This window comes from Mustelus asterias, chromosome 25, assembly GCF_964213995.1.
Source record: "Mustelus asterias chromosome 25, sMusAst1.hap1.1, whole genome shotgun sequence".
In the NCBI taxonomy this organism is placed as follows: Eukaryota; Metazoa; Chordata; class Chondrichthyes; order Carcharhiniformes; family Triakidae; genus Mustelus; species Mustelus asterias.
Genome location: NC_135825.1, coordinates 36,347,893 through 36,370,650, shown reverse-complemented (window position 1 = coordinate 36,370,650; position 22,758 = coordinate 36,347,893). Strand labels below are relative to the sequence as shown.

Here is a 22,758-nt window from a genome sequence, read left to right as displayed (position 1 = left end):
GGACTCCTCTGTACCTTTCCCAACACCTCTTCCCCATGAAAATTAAGTCCCTTGCAATTCCATGTAACTCAATCTTAGGAGGAAGTGGTTATTATTGCTTAAGTTGTTGTCATTTTTAATCTGGAGGTAATGGGTTTTGGCAGGTTTCAGGTTTCCTCTTTATTCATTTAGTGTGAGAATCTTTCATTTTGCTTCAACACCGCCACCTATTTCGCTGTTATGGCATGGTGGCACAGTGGTTAGCACTGCTGCCTCACAGCGCCAGGAACCCAGGTTCAATTCTGGCCTCGGGTCACTGTCTGTGTCGACATTCTCCCTGTGTCTGCATGGGTTTCCTCCAGGTACTCTGTTTTCTGCTCACAGTCTAAAGATGTGCAGGTTAGGTTGATTGTCTATGCTAAGTTGACCCTAGTGTCAGGGGGATTAGCAGGGTAAATATGTGGGGTTATTTGAATAGGGCCTGGGTGGGAGCGTGGTTGGTGCAGACTCGATGGACTGAATGGCCTCATTCTGCACTGTAGGGATTCTATAAGCTTGACCCAAGGGTATTTAAATGAATCTGTAATTTTAAGTTTTTGCTCATTTCTCACATTACCGCATTTTTGAACTTTGAGCTATTGCCATTCGTTACTGGATTGGCACTAATCAGAGAAGGCTTACTTCTTTGTAGAAAGTAAATAATTCTTTGGCAAATTTGCAATGAACCATAAGAAAATACACAATGAAATAAAGGATTTAGTCTTGTAGCTGAGTTAAGATTTGCCCACATTGCAGGTAGAAGGCAATTTGCATTGAATGTAGAAAAGTGATGACAGGGATATTTCATCTCATTGTATCAGTCAACTGATGATTCCACATTTATTTGCTATATTGTTTACAAAAGGCATGGACCAGGATTTTGGAACAGATACCTGTTCAGTGTAATTAAAGGATTACTGCCAATGCAGACTGTTCCAATGGGTAAGGCAATCATCATGGTAACTTGTTCGAAGTACTAATTTTTCGCAAATAATTCCCTGAATTATTTGCAGAATGATAATCACAACGGATGACAATATGATGCAAAGCTATGGTTTGAGTCATTACAGAAAGTACCACTCTACTTGTCTTACATGGGATCATGCTGTACCCCCTCCTAGGAAAATGGAACAGCCTCTGTTAAAGCTGTATGTAGTTAGGCAATCATCTTTTTACTGACATTCACCATTCTATCCTTGTATCTATACACATCCATGCTTACTGGTGGCTGAGCAACTAAGCAAAGAGATGAGGAAAACATTTAAACTGAGGTGGGTGATAAGTTTGAATTTAATTTAATCAAATTGCACTTATTTTTGGATTGCTTTATACATCAAAATGTGCTCTTCCAGGTTAAAGAGTAACTGTAATGGGAATATGGGGGACGGGACCTTTGCAGAAATTCACACACCAGAAGGCGAGCGTTACAGTGTCTCCAGAAGGTAATTACTAAAATATTTCTGTAAACAACGTATAATGTTTTCCCATGTGTCGCGATAATATCTGTATCCAGGGCTTGCTCTTGAATTACATCAAAGCATACTACTGAATCTATTTCCTGTTACCAAACTCTTGATATTCAGGAGAAAGAAACATTCTGGTTGTGTTTAAGAGTATCATTAATTTGCACACTTCTGTTTTAAGATGGATGTATTTCAGTGTGAATTAAAACACAAAATGAAGCTTAAATAGCTGACAATATGTGCAATCCAGGATTGTTACCAAATAAATGAAAACTTTGCAATTTTTAAATGTAAATTTGTATATTTTATATGTATATATATTTTATAAATGACATATATTTGAGCAAACTAGTTACACATTAGGTCAATTTGAACTGCAGGAATAAAAGAAATTAACTTTCCACCTTATTCTACATATTTTTGGATAAATATGTCCACAATAGTAACACCTTGATTCCCATTCTACAATAGGCATGGTGAGAAAATTCTATATTCAATAGAGGGTGAATTATTATCCTGTTGATGATTTTATAAAGAGTAAGTGTGAGTCCAAAATAGATTTTTTTTTCAGTTTTGCCTTGGTAGAAAAAAACCCAGATTTGTAAAGTTTTCATTTTGCTTAATTAGATTCAAACTCTCAGTAGATATGTACACATCATGTGCCATAAAGGGGACCCATGATGAGGGGACCGAGATATCCTTTAGGAGATCGGAGCTGAATGCTCAGAGCAATCAGATTGCATATTAGCTATGGTCAGTGTGGTAGTATTCCCCTTTAAGGAGTGAGTCATCCGGAGGGTCACATAACCCATCAGGCCCATAATAGTGAGATGCGTGAAGCAAGAGTAGGAGCTTAGACTTTCTGGCAGTTGAAGTCTGGGAGTCATGGAGTTCAGAAGCATTCTTATTTCTGTCTTGAGAATAGTTATTTTCCCCCATATAACACCTGTTTGTTTATCTGCCTTATTGGTTGTCAGTTTCTCCTGGCAATTACATTGGTGATCATAGAATCATAGAAACCCTACAGTGCAGAAAGAGGCCATTTGGCCCATCGAGTCTCCACCGACCACAATCCCACCCTTATCCCTCCATATTTACCCGCTAATCCCTCTAACCTACGCATCTCCGGACACTAAGGGGCAATTTTAGCATGGCCAATCAACCTAACCCGCACATCTTTGGACTGTGGGAGGAAACCGGAGCACCCAGAGGGAACCCACGCAGACACGAGGAGAATGTGCAAACTCCACACAGACAGTGACCCAAGACGGGAATCGAACCCAGGTCCCTGGAGCTGTGAAGCAGCAGTGCTAACCACTGTGCTACTGTGCCGCCGTGATGAGGTAATTCAGAGTTTTCTTTCTGTTGTCTTCTGCAAGTCAGGAGAGCAGTCCTCGAATCACAACCCTTTTGAAGAACACTACTGCAATGACTTGTGAATGCCAAAATGCCCTTAATTGGGAAGTTGGAACCAGATGACCTTGAAACAGAGCAGCGATCCAATATGTGGAGCATCTCCAATTTTTCATAAGGGCCAATGAAATCAGGGGGGTATGAAAAGCAGAAGGTCATCCTACGGGGCTCAAACTTACAACCTGATTCATAGTCTGACTTCACCAGAGCCCCTAATACAAAATATTCAAACAGTTGGTTGCACTAGTCAAAGAACACTATCACCTATAACCATTGGTAATAATGCAGCAATATAAATTTAATTCAACAATGAGAAACCCAGGGACAGTAGCAGTGTTCATGGCACAGTTAAGTTAGCTGAGTAACATTAATTTGAATCTACACTCAATGATATGCTAAGGGATAGGTTAGAACATAGAACATAGAACATTACAGCGCAGAACAGGCCCTTCGGCCCACGATGTTGCACCGACCAGTTAAAAAAAAAAAAACTGTGACCCTCCAACCTAAACCAATTTCTTTTCGTCCATGAACCTATCTACGGATCTCTTAAACGCCCCCAAACTAGGCGCATTTACAACTGATGCTGGCAGGGCATTCCAATCCCTCACCACCCTCTGGGTAAAGAACCTACCCCTGACATCGGTTCTATAACTACCCCCCCTCAATTTAAAGCCATGCCCCCTCGTGCTGGATTTCTCCATCAGAGGAAAAAGGCTATCACTATCCACCCTATCTAAACCTCTAATCATCTTATATGTTTCAATAAGATCCCCTCTTAGGTTAGTTTGGTATAAATACCTCACCATGCAAAACAATGAGCAGAATCAGAAATTACCTTTATTAGAGCATTAGAGATTGCTCAGACTATAGTACACACTGAAAAATGTGCATTAGAGTTGCAAAGCATGCAGCGAGGTGAGGTCAACCAACTTTGGTGGGAGGCTGTGGGGAGTTGTGGCACCAGGGAGCTGAATGTCGTGAGTCAAAAAACAGTGGCCGGAACTCTACCACCTTGCCCGCCCAGAATTGGAGTGAGCGAGGGTCCGACAAAGGAAATCTCCGTTAACCTTGGGCGGGAATTTGCGGTCCAGCCCAAATGAGGCCGTAAAGTCCCGCCCAGTGAGTAAGACAGGGCAAAGAGATACATAAAAATCTGGTCTGCAGACCAATACCTTGGAAGAATGCTACCAGTGCAGGGGATAGCACTTCCAGGAGATATGTAAATTTAGAGATGTAAAGTGTTTTGCCTGTAGCAGATGCGGGCATATTAGGATTAAATGCAGAGCCAAGCAAAGTATACTAAGGGCAAACAAAAAACATGCCAAGTCCAGTGCATAGTTTAGAAAATGACCCCAAAGAAGAATCTCACATTTACAGATTAAACAATATTAAAGTGAGCAAGTCAACCTTAATTGTAATTGTGTTCATGGTGAACAGTCACCCACTAAGTGGAAGTGGATACAGGAGCCTCTGCCACCATCATAGGAGAATAAACATATCGGTATTTGTAGGGTGGGGTCCAGCCCTTGGAATTGGAAAGCACAATGGTCAGACTGGCCTCGTACACTGAAGAAGCCATGTAGAAAATCGGGACCACAGCAGGACCAGTAACCAACCAATATTAACCAGCCGAGTTAACTATTACCTTGATCAAGGGCTAATTCCCATGGGCTGAGATTTGCTCTGCCAGATCGGTTAAATTAGTTTGAGATCCTCAGCATTGATGAAGTCAATTTTATGGCAATACCAAGAAGTATTTCAGAATGAACTGAGCAAGATACAGGGTATCAAGGCAAAAAATCTACATTGATCTTGAGTCAATGCCCAAGTTCTACAAAGCTCGTCCAGTGTCCAATGATTAACACAAAAGGGTAGAAGCTGAGCTCAAGTGGCTGGAGGATTTAGGAATAATTAAGCCTATAAAGTTTTCTGTGTGAGCTGCTCCCATTACCCCAGTTGTGAAGCCAAATGGGACTGTCAGGATATGTGGAGATTATAAGATAACCATCAACCAAGAAACAATACTAGATTGGTTCCCTATACCAAAAATCAAAGACCTCAAGTTAGTTTGAGGGTTGACTTGTACAAAACTCAGCATGAGTCATGCTTATCACTAGATTGAGTTAGACGAGGTATCTCGGGAATTTATAACATCCACAAAGGCTAATATCATTATACCCAGCTGCCATTCGGAGTATGTTCGGCATCTGCCATATTCCAACGTAACATGGAAAGCTTGTTATAGGACCTGCCCAAGATACTTGTCTATTTAGATGATGAGCTTCCAAAGAAGGGCACATAACAAATTTGGAGGAAGTGTTGAACAGATTTAGAAAATCAGCGGCAAGGCTCAAGAGAGAGAAATGAGTGGTACGGTGGCACAGTGGTTAGTACTGCTGCCTCACGGTGCCAGGGACCCGGGTTCAATTCTAGCCTCGGATGACTGTGTGGAGTTTGCACATTCTCCCCGTGTCTGTGTGGGTTTCCTCTGGGTGTTCCGGTTTCCTCCCACAGTCCAAAGATGTGTAGGTTAAGTTGATTGGCCATGCTAAATTGCCCCTTAGTGTCGGTGGGACTAGTGAGGTAAATACATGGGGTTAAGGGGATAAGGCCTGGGTGGGTGCAGGATCGATGGGCCAAATGGTCTCCTTCTGAACTGTAGGGATCCTATGATTCTATGAACATTCCAAGCCCACTTTGTAGCATGAGGTAACATGACAAGGAAGCCTTGAATCACAATGGTGATTTATTGAAGGATAGTTAAAATTATATACAGACAAGCTCAATGTAGATGCAGGTCTAGTCGCAACGAATCCCGGGCTGACACTGAGATTTCCCTCTCAGGACCCATGTCCTAACTTTTAATAGGCAGCAGTTTATGTGCTTCTTTCTGATGGGCCTCAGGACTGTCATGTGACACATGAACAACTGCTGTTTAAAGGGGCCATCGTAACATATTTGAGATTCAGGGTCGATGCTCATGGACCGTATCCTATAGAGGAGCAGGTTAAGACGATCCAGGGAGCACCAGCCCCCAGAAACATATCAAAACTAAAATCATTCCTCGGAGGATGTGAATTATCATGGATGATTTATTACAACCTGTCCATGTTGATGGCACCCTTGCGTGCGCTTCTCAGGAAGTACCAAAGGTGGCATTGGAATGAACATCAAAACGAAGCATTGAGCAGGTTAAAATGATGTTGCTGTCTTCAAACCTCTATGTCCATTTTGTTCCTGTGAAAGAAATAATGCTGAGCTGTGACACCTCACCCTATGGAACAGGAGCAGTTTGTCCCACAGCCTTGAGGATGGTATAGAGATCCTATCGCTTTTGCTTCAAGAACACTAACAGACACTGAGAATGCCTATTCTCAGATCAAAAAGGAAAGTTTGACTATTATTTACGAGGTGAAAACATTTCATTAGTTCATTAAGGGATGTCACTTTACAATAATTAAAGACCATAAACCACTTTTAGGTTTGCTCAGAGAGGACAAAGCCATTCCCCCCATCACTTCAGTGAGGGTCCAAAGTTGGACCCCACTGTTAGCGGCATATGACTACAGGTTCCAACATAAGCCAGGCACCCACATTGCCAATGCGTATACTTTAAGCTGCCTTACTTTGTCATAAAGTATTCCACCGCCACCAGTGCCCTCAGAAATTCTACTCTCTCTTAACTTTCTGGACCCGTTACCGGTACAACAAATCAAGTTGTGGACCCAAAGGGACCCCATCTTATCTAAAATCAAATGGATGGTCCTTCACGGTTGGTATCATGACAAGTCTGAACAATTTCGGCCTTTCCAAATCAGAAAGGATGAGCTGAGTTGTGAGGATGGAATCCTGTTGTGGGAAGCCATTCATGCTCAGACAACACTGTTACAAGAATTGCACTGTGCACATCCCAGTGTGACAAAAATGAAAATGTTAGTCCAGAATTATATATGGTAGCCTGGGATAAATAAAGACATAGAAGATCTCATTAGACACTGTGACAAGTGTCAAGTACAGCAAAGTTTACCGCCCTCTGTGCTTCTGCACCCATGAGAATAGTCAGGTCGGCTGTGGGTGCGACTCCATGTTTATTTTGGAGGCCCTCCATGAGCAGCATGTTTCTCCTCATTATTGGCACTCACTCTAAATGGATGGACATTCCTGAGATGAAGACCACGACCTCCTTAGCTACAATTGATAAACTACTGCAGAAGTTTGCCACACATGGGTTGCCTGAAATGCTGATCTCTGAAAATGGGACTGCATTCACTAGCGAGAAATTTTAGCACTTCATGCAAACCGATGGGATTCGCATCTTAGAACAGCCTCCCTACCACCCAGCCTCAAATGTGTTCGCTGAAAAGGCCACCCAGTCATTTAAAGCTCCCATGTGAAAACAGTCCTCTGTGCCTTTGCAGCTTTGACTGGCCCATTTTCTCCTAACATACAGAAAAACCTGTCATGCCATTAGAGGAAATACGCCTGAATTGCTCATGGGAAGAAGTCTTTGGACAAGACTTAATTTAATATTTACAAATTTGGTGAGGAGGGTGGGGGCAAAACAGGAAAAACTGAGAGCCTTCCTGTTGTTCAAGGCGAAACTACATTAACTGATGAAGAGCCTGCTAAAGAATAACGGCGCTCTTAAAGAATTAGAAAGTCGCCAGATAGACTTACTTTATGAGAGATTATATTAAGTTTCCCCCTTTTGCTGTATAGTATTAGAAATAGCTTTGTTGTTATTGCAAAACATTAATTCAGGACATAAGGGGGAGGGATGTGGTAGCTTGTCCCTTCCAAGGCGAGTTATTGGGGTCATATGACTCATTGGGCCAATCATGGTGAGGAGCGTGAATCGAGAACAGAACCGTGGGCTTTCTGGAAGTTGGAGTCCAGGAATTGTGGAGTTTGGAAGCATTCTTATCTCTGAATTGTGTATACTATTTCCCCCAAATAAACCTCTGCTCATTTATCTGCTTTGTTGGTCATCAGTTCCATGCGGCTGTTACAATCAGCTCAACGATTGGAACATAGATTGTTTTAGAGCTTCTCATCTGATTTTACTACATGCTTGTTAACTTATTAACATGATAAAGATGTATAATCTAAATATGTGTATTTACTGATCGACAGAAAGATTCTGTAGGGAGGAGTAATACTTATAGATTTTCCTAGGTTTTGCTCGAAAGTGTCATCAAACTCACATGTACTCTGGCACTTTTTTTTGACAAACAGAGTTTATAAAGACACATATAAAGTTTATAAAGACACGGGCATTCGGCCTCTGATATTCGGGTAAGCGTTCTCCAAGGCGGCCTTCGCGACACACGACAGCGCAGAGTCGCTGAGCAGAAACTGATAGCCAAGTTCCGCACACACGCGGACGGCCTCAACCGGGATACTGGGTTCATGTCACACTATTTGTAACGCCCACAGTTGCGTGGACCTGCAGAGTTTCACTGGCTGTCTTGTCTGGAGACAATACACATCTTTTTAGCCTGTCTTGATGCTCTCTCCACTCCCATTGTTTTGTTTCTTAAAGACTTGATTAGTTGTAAGTATTCGCATTCCAACCATTATTCATGTAAATTGAGTCTGTGTCTTTATAAACTCTGTTTGTGAACAGAATTCCCACTCACCTGAAGAAGGGGCTTAGAGCTTCGAAAGCTTGTGTGGCTTTTGCTACCAAATAAACCTGTTGGACTTTAACCTGGTGTTGTTAAACTTCTTACTGTGTTTACCCCAGTCCAACGCCGGCATCTCCACATCATGACTTTTTTTTGACACAATGCTGATAGAGCTGTTCCTGAATATTATTTTCCAATCACTGCAGAACTAAAAGAAAAAAATATTTGATATTATTATAACTTGCTTCTGGATTCCTCAAGGGAAACATTCAAAATCCACAAAATGTTTCAGAGCAAAGTTATGTTTTCAGGATTCACTAACAAGCCTCTCCCAGGCTATTTACTTGCATCTTGACAACAGCCACATACCCCTCCCTCCTTCCACCTTCTTTTCCTTCTGTTTCTGCCCATGGAAGTCTACTCCCAAGTCAGTAACAACCGTACTTTCAGACTCACAACTGCAACGCCCTTGACCCTCCATTTTCTGTGGTACCACCACAGCTGGTGATTTGTTCAGCCGTGTCTCCTTCCAATTTTGATGGCCTGATCCCCAGTAAAGTCTCCGATATCGCCCATCTCAGCGATTCTCCCGAGAATATCTTCCGTCTTCACCTCCGCAAGTGTAATGAATGCAGACCTGCATAAATCTGGTGTGCTATTGGCATAGCCATCCTTCACAGACTTGGCTAGTTCATGCCAAACACTAGCAAGCCTTGTTCTCCTCTCTCAAAACTTACCACCTATCTAGGATAATTTTGGAAGACAAACACAACCTCCCACTTCTTTTCTCAAGTCTCAATTGTCAATTTAAATCCATCTTCTAGCTTTCATTACCCTCACCTCCATGAAATTGTGGAGCCTTTTATCACTAAGTTGTCATCCATCTAATTACTATTTTCTGCTGTTGTCCCTCTTAAACCAAGCTACCCACAGGATACCCTTGCTCTCAACCCCTGCCTTACTTGATTCCGCACTTCCTTGGCTGAGTTTGCCTGAGTATTTGTACTAATAGTTTCTTCTCACCCCTGTACAGTCAGTGTCAGAGTCCCTGTTCCCCCCTCTTGGTCACATCCTCTTCTTCATCTAAATGTCCTCATCCGTGGGCAAGGATCCACAGGTTGGCAATGCCAGTGTGTCAGTGCCAGGTTGCCACTGCCAGAGATGGCCCTCAGGGGAGCCCCATTGGGGGTTTCCCTATATTTGTGGTAGGCACAATGTGTCCCGATGCCTGTGAAGGGGGGGAGAAGCGATGCCTGTGAGGGGAATGTGCTGATACTTGTGCTGATGCGTGGGGGTGCGGCGTGCTTTCTGCCCAGATCCTTGCATGGTGGGTGCGGATGATTTTGGGGGGAATTCTATGTGGCCATGTGGGGTGGGGGAGAGTTTACTTTTATCACAGATTGAGGAACTCTTTTGCGAAATCTCTGGATGTGGCCTTGCCGGCTCTATCAAGCCCTGCCCCACCAGTGCAAACCATGCCCTCAGATTTTCTGTGCATTGAGTGTTAGAAAACCGGATGTGAAAACTGGGCTGTGCATCTGGAGAGATACATGCCAGTTTTCAGTCTAAACTGGCACTCCGACAAATTTTGGGTAAATTCCGCCTATCGTTACAGACTTAACTGTTCCACCTTGAGCTAAACTTTCAATCCAATTCCCTCTCCATCATAATGATTCCCTATTTCCACTTCTATGATATTGTCTGCCTGTATCCCTACTCAGCCCATCCACTGCTGAAATTCACAATCATGCTTTTGTCCCATGAAACATTGGCTATTCCAATGCTCTTCTGATAAAGTTCATGCCCTCCTCCCTTCATGAACCTTAACTCATCCAACACTTTGATACCTGTGTCTTATCCATCAATTGTCCATCACCCATGTGCTCCTTCCTGACCTACAGTGACTTCTGGCCTATCAATGCCTTAGATTTAAAATTCATAGAAAGTCAATCATAGAATCCCTACAGTGCAGAAGGAGGCCATTCGGCCCATCACGTCTGCAGGACAACAATCCCACCTAGGCCCTATCCCCGTAACCCTACATATTTACCCCACTAATCCCTCTAACCTAAGCATCCCAGGACACTAAGGGACAATTTAGCATGGCCAATGCACCTAATCCGCACATCTTTGGACTGTGGGAAGAAACCGGAGCACCCGGAGGAAACCCACACAGACACGGGGAGAAAGTGCAAACTCCACACAGACAGTGACCCAAGCCGGGAATTGAACCCAGGTCCCTGGAGCTGTGAGGCAGCAGTGCTAACCACTGTGCCACCGTGCCACCCACTACTTGCTGTTAAATCCATTAAGAACATTATTAAAACCCAGTTCATTGACCGAGCTTTTGGTCGTCACTTCTGATATCTCTTTTTTGACAGTGACCATTTTTTCTAATTACACGATCTGAAAATTTACTTCAAAGAGATTATGGTCTGGCTAGTTTATTGGTAAACCCAATCTACTTTATAAATCATAAAATCTTCTGGATTAATGGTCTATCACTTCTGAAGTTAAAAATGAGGCAGAATACAGCATTTTACTGGCAATTTCTATATTTTCACAGGAAATCACGGGCCCTGGCTTCACTTCCATAGTTTACTAAATAGGGAAGAATTCTCCCAAACAGCCCATAGCTGGTTTGGTGGTGGGAAGGCACGGTGAATCTAGTGGGAGCCAAAAAGTCGGAAACCCACCGGTGTAAAATCACGTTGCAATTCTCCCAATGATAGGGAAATGATGGGTCGCTCTTCCTGCTAGCAGGTGGCGTAAATGTCATTTGCATTAATTTGCATCTCATGAATGCTCATTAAAACACTGCCCTCCAGCATCCCATCAGACCTTTCAATCTTGCGTCATGCCAGCAGGAATTTACGTCATGCAGCGTCATGCAGCAGGGCGGCACGGTAGCACAGTGGTTAGCATTGCTGCTTCACAGCTCCAGGGTCCCGGGTTCGATTCCCGGCTCGGGTCACTGTCTGTGTGGAGTTTGCACATTCTCCTCGTGTCTGCGTGGGTTTCCTCCGGGTGCTCCGGTTTCCTCCCACCGTCCAAAAATGTGCGGGTTAGGTTGATTGGCCAGGTTAAAAATTGTCCCTTAGAGTCCTGATGCGTAGATTAGAGGGATTAGTGGGTAAATATGTGGGGGTAGGGCCTGGGTGGGATTGTGGTCGGTGCAGACTCGATGGGCCGAATGGCCTCCTTCTGCACTGTAGGGTTTCTATAATTCTATAATACGTTGGCATCAAATCTGACTGCTAAAGAGCAGTGTGCACAAATTAGTCCTCAGTTTGGCAGAGACTTTGGGGTGAGTGCAACAACTTTCTATCATAGTACTGTGCTGTTCCTGATGCGCTGTACACTATTCTGCTGGGGCAGACTGGTTCCTGCATTCATCTCCATGTTGAGCTGGTTTTCATGGACAGCACCAGACACATGGACCCTCCTGTGTCACTGAGTCAGATCAGTACTGCGCCTGAGGTTGGGGAGGACAGGGAACTCCTTCCCCCTGACGCTACGCACCAGTATCTATCTGGACAGCACTGTGCAGCTGGACTCATGCTTCCTCCTCAACAAAGATCTGAAGCTTGACCGGAGGTGGAGTGTGAGGTGAGGGCAGGGTGTTGCGGGAAGTGGGGGGGGGGGGGGGTGGAGGGAGGGTGAAGGCCTAAAAGGACAAGTGGGCAATGTGAAAGGAGGGTTGTGCAAGAGGTGGGGCAAGGGCGAAGGGTCTCATGGTGGCACATAGAGGGGCAAGGAGCTGGATGAGGATGAAGAATGCAGAGGAACAGACTTTTTCTTGAGGCTATGAGACTTTTCTCTCTGGGTTGCTGACATCCTGCACACTCTGGTGAAAACAGGTGGGCTAGTGAGAGTGATACGGGTATGATGGACTGATATTTAAATATGGCGCTTGGGCCTTGAAACCAGCCAGTTGACTGTGGGTGGATGAATTAGCTGAAAGCCAACGATGTGACTCTGAGGGGAATGCACATGTGCATAATTAATGAGGTTCCAGGCGCTGAATCTGAAACGAACAGCAGCAAGGAACACAGACTAAATTGTACACTGCGTTTGGAGTAATGATCACAGAGCTGGAGAAAGCCATTGTCGACCCCATGCGAGCCGCTGAAGGGTTAGAGAAAATGTTTCAAGTTTCTAATGTTACTACAGAGCTAAAAATTCTTGTGCCTAATTGAATGATAAAATAAAAATAAATACTTGCTATTAATGTTACAGATCAAGGATGGAATTTTCCCGTCCCGCCCACCGTTGAAATTGTAGTGGGCGGGATGCGGACCATACAAAGGTCTGTTGACCTCAGGCGGGATTTTCCGGCCTTGGGGTGAGTGCAGCCGGAAAATCTCTACGCAAGGCTGTGATTCTCCCAAAAAGGTTCTAAGTGTCAAATTTGCAGTAAAACTGATGTAAATCACGCTGTTTTTTCCTGTGCGACTTCAGACAAGAATCTCCCGCACTCTGTGCAATACAGAGGTCACAATCGGGAATATTATTAAAAGCTTGGGGGAGCTGAGCCTATTCACGCTGGAGGCTGACAGTTCCAGGCCTCTGCGCATGTGCAGTGACCCCAAACTGTCAGCCTGTAGTTTGTTGGCCAGCTCGATTGCTGGCCAGCCCAGCACCCCCACAGTGCTGCCCCCCCCCCTCCCAACTCCCCCATGGCCCGATCGTGGCCCCCACGACCATTCCTGGAGTGCCCCAATCTCCAGCTGCCCCCCCTCCCCCCAACAGTGACGATCCCCCTACCCAACCCCGAGGCAGACCTCCCCCCACCCCCAAGGCTGACCACCCCCCCAGCCCATCCTGATCACTGGCCTCCCTCCAACCCCAATCAATCCCCATGCAGAGTGGTAGCGGGACCCCCAAACCCCACGGCTGGCTCCCTGGCCCTGTCTCCAGCTAGCCCCGCACCCTAGGCCCTGCCCTCTTGGCACTGCCCCATGCCTGATGGGCAATGCCAAGATGCCCCCTGGGCATGGCCACTTTGCCCCTCAGGCAGTGCCAGGGGCACAAGATAGCACTGTCAGGTTGCCCATGCCCAGAGGGCACACCCCACTACCCGACTCCTTAGGGACCCCTGATTGGCCCCCCTTCACTCCAGCAGGGTCGTCCCATTAGTTCCCCAAAAGTGGGAGCTGGTCTGAACCCAGCTGGAGTGAAATACTCTTGGCAGGGTGGGAGATGCTAGCGGGCCCGGACAATTCAGTCCCGGGCCCACTAATTACAGTTAAATTGCATTTTAAAGGTTATTTAAATATTAGCCCTGCCTCCCAGCCAATTTCCGGCGCTACAAAGACGCCGCTGGAAATCCGGGCCTGGGAGGCGCAATCGCAGCGTGAACGCTCGCAGGAGTCCCGCAAATCGGCCGACACGCGATTCTCCAGGCCTGCCATGTTAAAAAGTTAGTGCGGCGGTTGTTTCTGACAAGCAGGGTACATAGGCCTGTTAATCTTTAAAAAGTAACTGCGATAAACTTCTTTTAACAGTTAATTGGAAATACAACTATGTAATATATATGGTTTGCAGGAAAGTAATCTTATTCCCAAAGTTCTTACATGTGAAACTAAGAATGAATCAAATATTAACTGGAGCTATGTGACTATTGAAGAAGAAGCTAAGGAGTACAATCCATGTGCATCTTTTCAATTAAGCACAGGAGCAGGCTGAAAGCCTGGACCTCAACTCTACATGAATGACAAATGATTTCTCCCCCAATGGTTATCCTTATTACGATGAAAGACTTTCAGAGCTGAGCTAATACTTGAGATCAATTCGCTTTCATTTCATGTTGTTCAAGATCATGGGTTAACTTTTTCAGTGGGCTGAGCAAGAAATGTTGCCTCTTGGTGGCAGTATAACTGCTTGAAACATGTGCCTCATTCAGGACTAAAGCAGTGAAGAGTGAGTTGGACTGAAAGAAGGAACAACCAGCTTTTGGGGGAATTTTCAAACAGCCTTTATTTGTTCCTGGAAAAACCCCATTCTGAAATTCCCCCTTTTACAAAACTGGGGTTGTAGGCTGGAAAGTTGGCATTAGTGGCATGTATTGCACCTATACTTGTGCACTTCCAGTTTTTTTAATATGGGATAAACTTAACTCTTTTAAAAAGCATACATTCAAACATATTTTTTCTTCAAATATTCTGGACGTCATACAGATGTACATTTATTTGACAAAGTTAGGGAATATAGTTTCAGCACATTTACAGGGCTGGATTTTATGTGGCTGCCACCAGGTGTGATTTTGGTGGCTGGGAGTGGGAGTGGGCACGTAATATATAGGGGGCTGCTAGCTCACCACTTCCCCACCCACCACCAAATTCACTCATGGTGGGTCGGCAGGTGCTGAAATTGACAGCCCACCTACCGTATGTAAATAAATAATTAAGGGTTAATTGAGCTTGTTAACAAAGCAATTGGCCCCAATAATACGTGGGCAGTCAGGTGGGAGTGGGTTGGTTGTATTTTTTTAAAAGCTTTTTAAAGGGCGGCAAGCATGTGGAGGGCTATTATCCTCAGTGATCTTTGCACATCAGGGGCAGCTCCCCCCTAAAATAGTACCCCCATTTCTTCCTATCCAGCAGCTCTCCGAAACCTAAAGTCCCAAACTCATCCACACACCCACCCCCTGCACCCCCCATTCCCACTCTCTTCCCTAAGCAGTCCAAACCAGCCCAGCCCATGAGGACACCATGGCGGCACATGGGCGTTTGGTGGCACAGTGGTTAGCACTGCTGCCTTACAGCATCAGGGACCTGGGTTCAATTCCCGGCTTGGGCACACTGTCCGTGCGGAGTCTAGACGTTCTCCCCAGGGCTGCATGGGTTTCCTGTGGGTGATCCAGTTTCCTCCAACAGTCCGAAAGGCGTACTGGTTAAATGCATTGGCCATGTTAAATTCTCCCTTAGTGTACCCGAACAGGTGCCTGAGTGTGGCGACTAGGGGATTTTCACAGTAACTTCATTGCAATGTTAATGTAAGCCTACTTGTGACACCAATAAATAAACTTTAAACTTTAACACCTCTCCTGGCTCTCCTCTGGTAGAAACTGGTAGAACTTTTGATAATTCTACCAGTCAGAAAACGATCAGAAAGTTGATCCCCAATATTAGTATAATCTGACTGTTTAAAGGAACCATCATCAGAATTATCCCCCACATACACATAAGATAATAAACGCAGAACCGGAAAGTGGTACTCTTGATGAAGGAGTACAGTTATTGAAATTGAAGAAAAAATAATCCTAATAAAAAGGCTAATGATTTTGGGCTTGATGTACTTGAACATTATTGGGGCCAGATGGTTCGCCACGCCTTTGCATTGGGCTTGTTGTCAGGGAATGCCATGATCCCTTTCCTGATGGCTAAAATGTTAGAGGGAAACAACTCAGTAGTCCCAGCACCAGCAGATAGGCATGTTGGCAATGCTGAGATTACAGGCTGTCTCATTTAAGAGCCTCATTTGTCACCTTGGTTAACTCATGCTATGCAGGAATTCTGGCAATTTTAGCCACATCAGCTGCTGTTGGGCAAAGGCAGAAGAGACGGGGGAGAAAACTCCTTTCAGTGGCTCCCTGTGCCCATCAAAGGCACTCCGCACCAAATCATGTATTACTGCTCTCTTTAACCCTTCCTCTTGGCCTCTTGAGCCCAGCCCCCCAATCACCTTGCTCCCCCCCCCCTCCCTGAGGAATCCAGGTAGGTCCAGCTCCGACTTAAAGGTCTCAATGGCCCAAGAGCAGGTGGGTCACTGGATGCCTCCTCCACCAACCCCCTCCTCCTGTAAAATTTCAGACAGCTCAGGGCGGGCAGCTAGGTAGCAGGAAGGCAACTTGCTGGATTTTACGAGCCTAGTAAGGGAGAATAAAATCCTGCCCTTTGAGACAGAAAGAGATTAAGGCTTTAACATTTGGCCCCGGATCGCTCGAGGGACAGAGTGATGAAACAAACTTGAGGGGTCTGCTTCCAACAACCCATAGTGCCGCCCACACCAGTCAACATGTCTTGAAGGACAGCAGCGAGCATCGCATGGGTAATTCAGTTGTTAAAGGGCATCTCCAATCAATTTTCAGGTGCTTTTGACTGTCTCTTTACTGTCGCAGAGTTGGTGGAAGTTGTGTAAAATAAAGCAAAATATGGTGGATACTGGAAATCCAAAACAAAAACAGAAAGTGCTGGAAAAAGTCAACAGGTCTGGCAGCATCTGTGGATAGAGAAACAGACTTAATGTTTCGAGTCCATTGTAACTTTTCTTCGGAACTGATCAACTGGCAGTTCTCACCCTGAGATGTCTGCTCTGCCCCAGGCCCTTTATTTTCAGGTACCAGTGGCTGGCCAGCAGGCAGACCAGTAAAATCTGATAGAATAAATTCACAATAGGGAGGATGGGGTAGAGAAAGGCAACATGGCTGGAAGGCAAGAGGTCCATAGTGGCATCATCTGCAGCTCGCATTTCATTCCAGGTTGTAGGATTAGTGTGAAGTTGGATTTTGGGAGGTGCATTGCGCTGGAACATACCAGAATGGTTTCAGCAACTTTGATTGCTGGGCCTCAGTGACAATTCTGCCAATAATGACAGGCACTGCCTCCTCCAAGTGGGTGAGGAGGTGCAGCCCGCTTGTGGGTTCCTTGTTGCTGCCTCCTGTTATGTGCCAACTTGTCGTGTAAGAGGGAGTGTCAGTGAGTGTATTGGAATCGGTTTGGGTGACCTGTCTGTCATAACTGGATAGCTGAAAGTACATGGGAGCTCTTGAGAGGTGGCTGTCACACAATGTAGTACATGGCATTTGATGACCTTGACCACTCACATGTGGTCACTGAACTTTATTTCTTCTGGCATTGCAGCTAGATATTTGGGCTCAGATCCTTGGCATCGATTTTCATGGCTATCTGCTCGTATTGCGTGGAGGACCTTCTGAACTGCTGCAAAAAAATTACTTCCCACCTTTTTTCCACTTACTGCATTAAGGACTCCAGTACTGCACCGGAGTACAGATAAGCGCTCTCCATTGCTTCATTTTCAGAAGATTTTTCTCAGCCTCTTGCACAACCTCCCCTTTAAGGTTGGCTTTAAGAAGTGTAGGCTAATTTTAATTGCTACTAGCCTCATATGAACCTGGGTCCTCTGCTGAGCATGCAGCCATTCAACAGCACGTTCCATGCTGGGCAGCATGCCACATTTGTGGAGATCAGCAGGCAGCAGGAAATTTCTCTGTTGCCTCCATCACTTCCATCAGGCATGGGTAATTGCGCATCACACTCCCTGCATCTCCCAACGGGCCTTATCAAACTTTTCCTCAATTTCCTTCTTTATTCCGCATGATTTTAGTATTTAGATCACATTGCATCTTTAAACTGGAAATATGCTGAAACCCTTTGTAACCAGCTATTGAGTATAACAGGGAGAAACGATGGTCTCCAGGTTCCCTTCTTATTCACAAAGTTTTGTGTAATGTGAGGCTTGGAAAACTAAAATTTGAGAAAGTAAACATATAATTATAAAGAAAGACTTGCATTCATGTAGCACTTTTCAAAACCAAGACAATGAAGTACTTTTTGAAGTGTAGTCACTGTTCCAACGTTGGAAACAGAGCATTCAAATTGCAAACAACAAACTACCACAGAGAAATGTGACCAAATAATCTTTCTTCTATCATGTTGATTGAGGAATAAATATTGCCCAGGACACTAGGAATAACTGAAAAATACTGCAGATGCTGGAATCTAAAACAAAAACAAATATTGGGAAATCTCAGCAGGTCTGATAGCATCTGTGGAGAGAGAATAGAGACAAAGGCCAGTATTTTATGACCTCGCCTGCCCAAGGCTCGTAAGATCCTGCCCGAGGTCAGGACCCCAGACTCAAAGGGTTGGCTCTATTCTCTCTCCACAATGACCTTTGTGTTATGTCAGCATTCTTGCTGCTCCCATTCCACTTGCGTGTACAGGATTTCCCCTGCACTTCCGACCAAGTAATGTCAGTGGAACTCCAGTCATTCTGAGGAAGTGCTGCATTGTTGGAGCTGCTGTCTTTTTGCCATATCAAAGACAAGATTCCATACACAATCGGCTGTGGCACACAAAAACTTGTGGGTTCAAGGCTTGAGAAAGAAACAATCAGGGCTAACATTCTAATGCAGTTCTGAGGAAATGCTGCACCGCTGGAGGTGCCCGTCTTTGAGATGGGATGTTAAACTGAGGGTCTCGCTACCCTCTCAGCTGGGATTCAAAGATCCCATGACATATCAATGAACATCCAAGGAGTTATTTACCCCTGGTGCAAAAACAGAAAATGTTGGAAAATCTCAGCAGGTATGACAGCATCTGTGGAGAGAGAATAGAGCCAACGTTTTGAGCAGATTGAGTGTTCAAGTCCCACTTCAGAATCTCGAGCACGTAAGCAAAGCTAACATTGCAGTGTGGTATTGAGGAAGTGCTGCATTGTTGGAGCTGCTGTCTTTTGGATCTCAGGGGAATTCTGGCAATATTTATCCCTCAACCAACATCATGATTCACCTCATTGTTGTTTTGTGACTCATCTCAGTGTTTTTTGTTGTTTGTGGGAATTTGCTGTGTACAAATGTCTTGCCGTGGTTCCCTACATTACAACATTGACAGCACTTCCAACTTACATGGTTGGCTTTAGGATCTCTTAAACTCATTAAAAAGTTCCATATATTTAAAAAAATTCTGAGCCAGAATGTTTTCAGGCTAAAATGACTAATATATTAATTTACAATTTACAAATACAAAGGAAATACTGCAGAGTAAAAATGTTTTTAATGTAATTCTTATGAGCAGGAAATTCCTTGAAGCTGCTCCCACTCCATTTGCGTGTACAGGATTTCCCCTGCATTTCTGACCAAGTAATGTCAGTGGAATGCCAGTCATTCTGAGGAGCCTGCCAACCAATTAAAAGGGCTGTAATGAATTAATTACCCATTGGAATTAATTGGAATATTATCCAACTTCACGTACATTGTATTCATAGAATCATAGAATCACTGCAGTGCAGAAGGAGGCCATTTGGCTCATCGAGCCCGCACCGACAACAATCCCACTCAGATCAGAAAAACCCATCTGGTTCACTAATATCCTTTAGGGAAGGAAATCTGCCATCCTTACGCTAGTCTGACCTACATATGACTCCAGAGCCACAGCAATGTGGTTGACTCTCAACTGCCCTCTGAAATGGCCTAGTGAGCCACTCAGTTGTATCAATCGCAACAAAGTCTCAGTGTTTCAAGAAGGCAGCTCACCACCACCTTCTCATGGGCAACTAGCGATGGGCAATAAATGCTGGCTAGCCAGCAACGTCCATGTCCCACAATTGAATTTAAAAAATCACCATCCTCTCCTCATCTGTTTCCTCATTTTTCACTTTCTTCAAATACAGGAACAGAGGAACCCCTCGAGGAAAATACTTTACTTCCTTACTGTTATTTCCACATTTTCATTTTAAAATCTAGCAGCTGTCTTTAAATTTTAGTTGTCAAGAGGGCAGCACGGTAGCACAGTGGTTAGCACTGCTGCTTCACAGCTCCAGGGTCCCGGGTTCGATTCCCGGCTCGGGTCACTGTCTGTGTGGAGTTTGCACATTCTCCTCGTGTCTGCATGGGTTTCCTCCGGGTGCTCCGGTTTCCTCCCACAGTCCAAAGATGTGCGGGTTAGGTTGATTGGCCAGGTTAAAATTGTCCCTGAGATGCGTAGTTAGAGGGATTAGCGGATAAATATGTGGGGGTAGGGCCTGGGTGGGATTGTGGTCGGTGCAGACTCGATGGGCCGAATGGCCTCCTTCTGCACTGTAGGGTTTCTATGATTTCTATGAAGAGGCTTCGAGATTGGCAGTTGCTCCCAAGCTTTAGATCTCTAAGTGGTGTCAGTATTGTTTGCCCACTTTGCTTTCCTGCCTCAGCAACACTGCATTTGCCTCAAGCCTGTCACATTTAGAGTGGTGTTGTTTCCTAGGGTTAGGGCTTTGGTCTGGAACTAAAGAGAATCCAGCAGGGAAGATTCATTCACAAACAACTGAGTGTATCGAAGGTAGTTAGCTGCAGTCACAGTCTGAGTGAGCAGAGGAAAATTCTGTCAGAATTTTCTTTTGGAGGCAAGAGTTATGGATGAAGGCCTCCCCATTTTCAATTTCCTACAGGCACCGCCCAAAGCTGGGCAGGTTTTATCACAAACTTCTCAGTCAAAATGTTGAGAAAACAGGTTTGACTTTGAACAAGCATCAAGCCAAAATTCTTACAATACACTTATTGTACGGATGTTTCAACAGGTCTCACAATGGCAGATGTAATTTAACCTATACAAGTACATTAATTCCAGCCATCCGCAGAAAGCCTTATAATCACATCAAATCTAACTATGTATGACTCAACCTTATATTCTCTCCTTTAGTTCGAGGCAATGTGGAGCCATTTCTGTAGATGAGATGTGAGATATGAAAAGTTAAATAGCCCAACATGTTAAAAACTTGACATCTCCTTCCGATGCCATGACATAAAACTGTAATTGCCACAACACCAAATCTTAGTCAGGTTGATCAATATTCTGCTACTTCCTTTGGAAATATATGACTTACTCATAATTGCTGTGACATTCCTAGCCATTGGAGAAATCACCATGCTCCCCCGCAGGTAATGTGATCTTTGGCTGTGCTGATCTACCCAGTATTAGCTTCACCTGAGACAGAAGTTTACAACTTCAAAACCCTATCCAGAATTTGAAAACAGAATCTACACTGATATAACAAGGTACTGCATTTTGAGGAGCATTAAATTTTGGATGGAGCATAGACATGAGTCCTTGGGCAGGATTTTACAGCCTCGCTTGAGGGGACCAGAAATTCCTGCCCAAGGTGAACAGACATTTCCGTTGTCCGCCCATTGCCCGCTCTGATTCTGTGGCGGGTGGGGCAGTAGAATTCCGGTGAAAAAGAGATGGTCAATATTCTTCCCTCAACAAATGCCTTCAAAAACAGTTTGATTTTTCTGATTTACAGCTTGAGGGACATTATGCAAAATGGCTGATGTGTTCATCCTCAAGATAGTTTAGAAGAATCAGAGGAGGTCTAATTGAGATGTACAAGATGATAGCAGGGATTGACAAAGTAGACATGGAGAGGATGTTTCCTCGTGGAGGGCAATCTAGAACAAGAGGTCACAGTTTTAGGATCAGTGGTGTCAGACTTAAAACAGAGATGAGGAGAAATTACTTCTCTCAAAGGGTCTTGAGTTGGTGGAATTAATTACCCCAGAGTTTTGTGGATGTCTGGACTTTGAGTAAATTTAAAGAAGAAGTGGACAGATTTTTAATTAGTAAGGGTTTGAAGGAGTACGGTGAACGGGCAGGTAAGTGGAGCTGAGGCCGAGAGTAGATCAGCCATGATCATATTGAATGGCGGAGCAGGCTCGAGGGGCTGAATTGCCTACCCCTGCTGCTAGTTTTTATGATTCTTATGAAAGGACAGATTGAAATCCTTTGTATGTGAAATATTTCTAGCATCTTTCTGAGATGAGATGAGGCACTATGCTCCCACCTTTCCTTCTATTCCTTCCTTTGTTCTTTCCTTCCTTCCTCCCCTCTTTCATCCTGGACCAAGTATTTTTTTGAGAAATCAGCTCAGTGGCATAAATGCAATCCAAATTATTCTAAACCTATCTTGTCAGGAAGAAGTCAAAGTGGTTGCTATAAAATTTGAATCTGACAAAAATCTGTAACATGTTATGGTATTTTCTTGCCTTACTGAACAGATTAAAAACTGACATGTGCTGGAAATGATGCCTCTGGAGATCAGGTGAGGACAGAACAAATCATCCAAATGCCATGATTGAATAGAGTCATAGAATCATAGAGATGAACAGCATGGAAACAGGCCCTTCGGCCCAGCTCGCCCATGCCAACCAGGTTTCCTAAACTTAACTAGTCCCATTTGCCTGCATGTCCCATTTGCCCATAATCCCTCTAGACCTTTCTTATGCACGTACCTGCCCAAGTGCCTTTTAAATATTGTAATTGTACCCACCTCTACCACCTCTTCTGGCAGCTCATTCCATAAATGCATCGCCCTCGGTGTGAAAAAGTTGCCCCTCAGGTCCCTTTAAAATTTTTCCCCTCTCACCTTAGGCCTATGCCTCTAGTTTTGGACTCCCCTACCCTGGGGAAAAGACCTTGGCTATTCATCTTATCTGTGCCCCTCATAATTTTATA

The 22,758-nt window shown here is 44.5% G+C and overlaps 1 protein-coding gene across 3 annotated transcripts in view; it reads left to right on the top strand.

Annotated features, from left to right (window-relative positions):
* The first annotated feature begins 1,198 nt into the window (after positions 1-1,198).
* Positions 1,199-22,758, top strand: part of lad1 (ladinin) — a 142,947-nt gene continuing 121,387 nt past the window's right edge. Inside the window, exons 1-2 of one of the 3 annotated variants that reach the window (XM_078197957.1) lie at positions 1,199-1,289; positions 1,371-1,460. In XM_078197957.1, the coding sequence (XP_078054083.1) occupies positions 1,267-1,289; positions 1,371-1,460 (113 nt within the window). In that variant the 5' untranslated portion in view covers positions 1,199-1,266. The remainder of the gene's footprint in view (positions 1,290-1,370; positions 1,461-22,758) is intronic. The other 2 variants (XM_078197958.1, XM_078197956.1) reach the window with 2 other exon arrangements.